General features: G+C 43.4%; 1 protein-coding gene across 1 annotated transcript; it reads left to right on the top strand.

Annotated features, from left to right (window-relative positions):
• Positions 1 to 1,345: 1,345 nt before the first annotated feature.
• On the top strand, positions 1,346 to 4,146 carry asip2b (agouti signaling protein, nonagouti homolog (mouse) 2b). Its single transcript, XM_029131788.3, has 3 exons — positions 1,346 to 1,625; positions 3,435 to 3,508; positions 3,574 to 4,146. Exons 1-3 carry the CDS (start codon positions 1,517 to 1,519, stop codon positions 3,739 to 3,741), a joined length of 351 nt encoding a protein of 116 aa, XP_028987621.1. The 5' UTR covers positions 1,346 to 1,516; the 3' UTR covers positions 3,742 to 4,146.
• Positions 4,147 to 4,280: the final 134 nt, after the last annotated feature.

The raw sequence follows: 4,280 nt of genomic DNA, 5'->3' as shown, positions 1-4,280 counted from the left end.
ATTCTTTTTTGTCATTGTGGCAATTGGTAGTTTTTTTTTTTGTTTGTTTTTCCAGCGAAACTATTTAGTTCAATTTGTGTCTAACTGCGTCCCACTGACCCTCGACAAGAAAAGCAGCAAAGCTAATGGATGGATGAGTAGGAATGTGTGTTCGCCTCCAAACGATGGCCAGGATTTAACTTGTGTTGTCTTTGTCCAATGTGTGCTAACGGGTCCACATCTGTCAGGCTTCTTTCCATAACAGAGATGACGGGAGCCACAGAGGTGATGTACAGTCCCATTAATTCACTGCGCCTTCATGCAAGCAAAATACCAAGTTCATGGTCACAACAGAAGACTGTCAACAAGAGAGGCCCAGATATATGTAGCGTATAAAGATAAGGGCGAGATGTGAGGCAACTGTTTGCATGTTTAAACAGTTTGATGTTTTATGTAATGCTGTGATAAACTCTCCCTGCAACTGTTTCCGGGTTGAGCCAGTTTGTATGATGATATTTATGTAAATGATCATAAATCAGATATCCAGCACATTGTTACATAACTATTTTACTATATTAATCTGATTAAACATATTGGTGCTCAAGCTTTTTTTTAGTTGCTTGCAGAAAGTGAGTTCATAGCACAACAGACTTCCTGAAGTACAAATGTTGGACCTTTCAGCTTCAGCTCTATGAGTCAATATTAGCCTGAGCCTCATCTTTATTTTCCCTTCAGATCAGACAGAAGCAATAACAAGCACATTGTACACGATTGTGTTCTTTATTGTCATCATTTACCATCATCACCTCAATGAGCTCAATGAGCTCAATTCTCCAGCTTTACCTGAACCCTGAAACTTCTGGTTCTGTCCAGTCCAGAAACCCGACGCCATCAGACTTCCACCTCCACATGGTTTATTTCCAGCACATAATATCAAGTTGATGTCATTTTATAGCAGGGGGTACAGGAGAGCTTATGACCTCCATATTCACAACAGTACAAAACATGATGAGGCCCAGTCTCTAATGCTACAGGTAACCATGACAACAGCAATGGTAACAAATAGTGCCAGACTTCTTTTGTTGCGTACTTCTTTATTCTCGTCATTTGCTGTGTTTAAAGTACATTTACTTTAAATTTATAATAATATGCAGTGAGTGGGATACTTTATGTGGTCTAGTGAGATGTGAATGTTTTAATATTTGCAAAGGAGAAATATGAAATACATAAAATGTGTGACGCTATGAATTCGAGTCCTTCATTAATATACTAATTAATATAAGAGCGAACTAATTTCATTCTCGGAGTCTGATTTTGTTGACAGTTGTCATGGCAACTGTCGCACGCAAAGCACCGCATCCCGCCGTTCGACCACCACGTGGGCGTTTCGGCTGTCGGTCGGTCGTCCGTCATCGCCGTCCGTTCAGACAGAGGCGGAACATGAAGGAGCGAACGTGAAGCGGGAGTAACGCACGGCGCGTTCCAGAATGTGAAGCCTGTTCCCCAAACGGTGCCGTCAGCAGCTCTCATCAGCATCATGGCTCGTTTCTCCGGCAAACACTTGCTGTGCGCGTGGCTGCTGTTCCTGCCGCTGTCCTGGGCAGAAGACACGAAGAGAGACGTGACGAAGACCGACGGTGACGCAGGTGAGCGATTAGTATTAATCAATTAATTAAGCGTATTATCTAGCTTTAAGCACATGCAGGCTATTATGAACCAATCACTATCAGAAGATCATTTAGAATGTTTGCTTTCCGTGATCCTTACATTTATATTATATATTATATACAGATGTATTTATTAAATATTATAAAAGGTATAGTCCGAAAAAAATGCAATAGTATTAATATTGGTAGTAGTATTATTAATCAGGACTCGCAAATGTTATTTTATTTTAAATCAATATCTTAAAAACATGTAAACATATTAAAATCTATCTCACCTTATGTCATTAAAATAATTTCAAAATAAGATCTGTTGAATGCATATAAATGTATCTATGATAAAAAGTAAACCAACTTAATCTTCCAAGTATATATGTATCCTTATTGACTATACATTTAAAGCATTGTTTCTGGAAAGTCAACTCAGCATTGTTGTAGCTGAGGTTCTTCCTCCAGTGACCGAACATACTCAGCCTTTTCCTCATAAGCTCAGCAGGAGGGCGAATAGCATGAAATACTGTTACTAATACTTTCTGCACTATTGCCGGTAAGAAAAATGCAAACATCTACCCAAAGATTAGCCCTGACCAAGAGTTGCTGAGAGATAGGATGAGTGAGGATCCAGTGGACCAACACAGAAGGTGTGAAGCCATTTCATCATCATCATTGATGTTTACTGGAACAGTGACCATGATCAGGATTCTTCTCTCTGGTACAAATAGCCAGGCAACATCTTGCATGATGACGTGGCATGTTGAATTAATTTAGTGGGAACAAAAACATATTCCCTGCACTGCGTACTGCCTGGAACTGTCGCACACCACTGATTAGCTGCCTCCGGTTCAAGCAACGAGAAGCAGCCCAGTTAAAATAACTGCTGTCAGTCATCCGTGACAATCCAGGAGAGGAACATAAAAATATTGTAAATCCAAATCCTGCGAAAAAATAATATTTGCAAGGTATCCCCTGCAACAATAGGACCAGGATGAGGCTACAGACATCTCAATCAGGCTAATTAGCATGGAAGTAGGCAGGTAGCAGTAGCAGGTATTTTATCTTGGATGAAGCATGGAGGGCTGAACTAGTGGTATTTACATGAATCTGAACAGATCCACACTGTCTGACTGGCCCCATCAGGCTCAACCCACCTGAGGGCAGAACAATAGCGCATGTAACTTCATCCACATTTTCTAGAGTGTGAGGCCGCGTTTAGAGGAAAATGTGCATTTAATAACTCTCACAAATTCCACCCAGTAAAACAGTTTCTGTAAACACGTGTCCGCCAGCCAAGTTTACCGCCTTCACCTTCCAATTAGCCACGGTCCACTGGCCCCCACTGTGGGCGTCAGCCAAGCCGTCAGCGGCAGCAGGTCCTGGTTCAGTGTGAGGCAGATCTGTGCATCTGGGACTGAGCAGAGGTCCTTGAATGCCTCCTGTTTGCCTTGACGGGCTCCAGTAGCAGCCATAGCCCCTGACAGCACGGCCTCCAGGGGTCACGGGGTCATGCGGAGCCTTCAGCTCAGCATGGTCCCGCACATGGAACGTGTTGAGCTGACATCTGAGCCCTCACTGTGTGCCAGAGGTGTTCCACACACATGTGGGCGACGACCCAGAGGCACAGAGTCTTAAAACATTTATGACATGTTTATTTCCGTCATAAAGTTCATTATTATCGCAATTGCAAATGACTCGTTTTGCCTTAGAGCATCATCTAAGTAATCAGTATGTGCAGTTGCAGATCGTATAGTTTGACAGGAGCTCTGCTCATGTGTGAAACTTTTTTATCCCCAGTCTGGAGCCAAGTGAAGACGAGGCAGCTGTTTGCGAGACGGAAGAGCGCTCCGCCGCAGGAAAGCCACAATGCCGTAAGTGTATTTTTCCCCCTAATTAACGGAGCTCCCCGCCGACTGAGCGTGCGGTGTCGTTGTAGAGACACAGGTCGGAGCTCGCGAGCCCCGCGCGCCGCTGCGGCCGCCTGATGGAGAACTGCTCGTCGCACGTGCCGTGCTGCGACCCGTGCGCCTCCTGCCGCTGTCGCCTCTTCAACACCATCTGCCACTGCTGGAGGATGAACCCCCTGTGCTTGAAGCGGACGTAGAGACGGCGCGCGCACATGTGAGAGCGCGAGCGGGAGACTAGAAACGTGTGCAAACGGAGACGCTGCGTAGGAAAACGAATGTTTTCTAAGAAGTATTCATTTTGGTGAATTTAAAGTTAGTTTATTGTTACGCCCGAATAAATCCATTGTATGCACTGTATGTAAAACTTTAATGTGTAAATAGGAAGCAAATGAAACAAAGGCAAAAAAACATGTAGTTATTTTAAAAATGTTTTGTGGCAAATGATAAAAGGATCATGAAAAAGCTTTTTAATCTTTTCTATGAGGTTTATGTGACAAACGTGCAGTTTCTGAACTGCAGCAGCAACTGTGTATCCAGATCGAGCAGACGCTGATGTGACGTTATCCTGTGTGAATTTCAAAATAAAGCACTTTTGTATCCTCTCCTGCTTCGGAAGAAAATGACTGATGTGGGACGAGACTCGTGGAAGAAACGTGTCATGACCCTGAAAGAGTGAAGCCATTTTAAAGGAGCCTAAATCACATTAGCTTATGTAATTATGAGATGAACTCTCTAC

This window comes from Betta splendens, chromosome 17, assembly GCF_900634795.4.
Source record: "Betta splendens chromosome 17, fBetSpl5.4, whole genome shotgun sequence".
Classification (NCBI taxonomy): domain Eukaryota; kingdom Metazoa; phylum Chordata; class Actinopteri; order Anabantiformes; family Osphronemidae; genus Betta; species Betta splendens.
This window is presented reverse-complemented; position numbering and strand designations above follow the sequence as displayed.

What these genes read in the sequence shown, in the direction of transcription:
- asip2b (XM_029131788.3), top strand. Translation starts at nt 1,517, where the DNA reads ATGGCTCGTTTCTCCGGCAAACACTTGCTGTGCGCGTGGCTGCTGTTC. An exon ending in GAAGACCGACGGTGACGCAG is followed by an intron (nt 1,626 to 3,434) that starts GTGAGCGATTAG and finishes TTTTATCCCCAG; the next exon opens with TCTGGAGCCAAGTGAAGACG. An exon ending in CGCAGGAAAGCCACAATGCC is followed by an intron (nt 3,509 to 3,573) that starts GTAAGTGTATTT and finishes GTGTCGTTGTAG; the next exon opens with AGACACAGGTCGGAGCTCGC.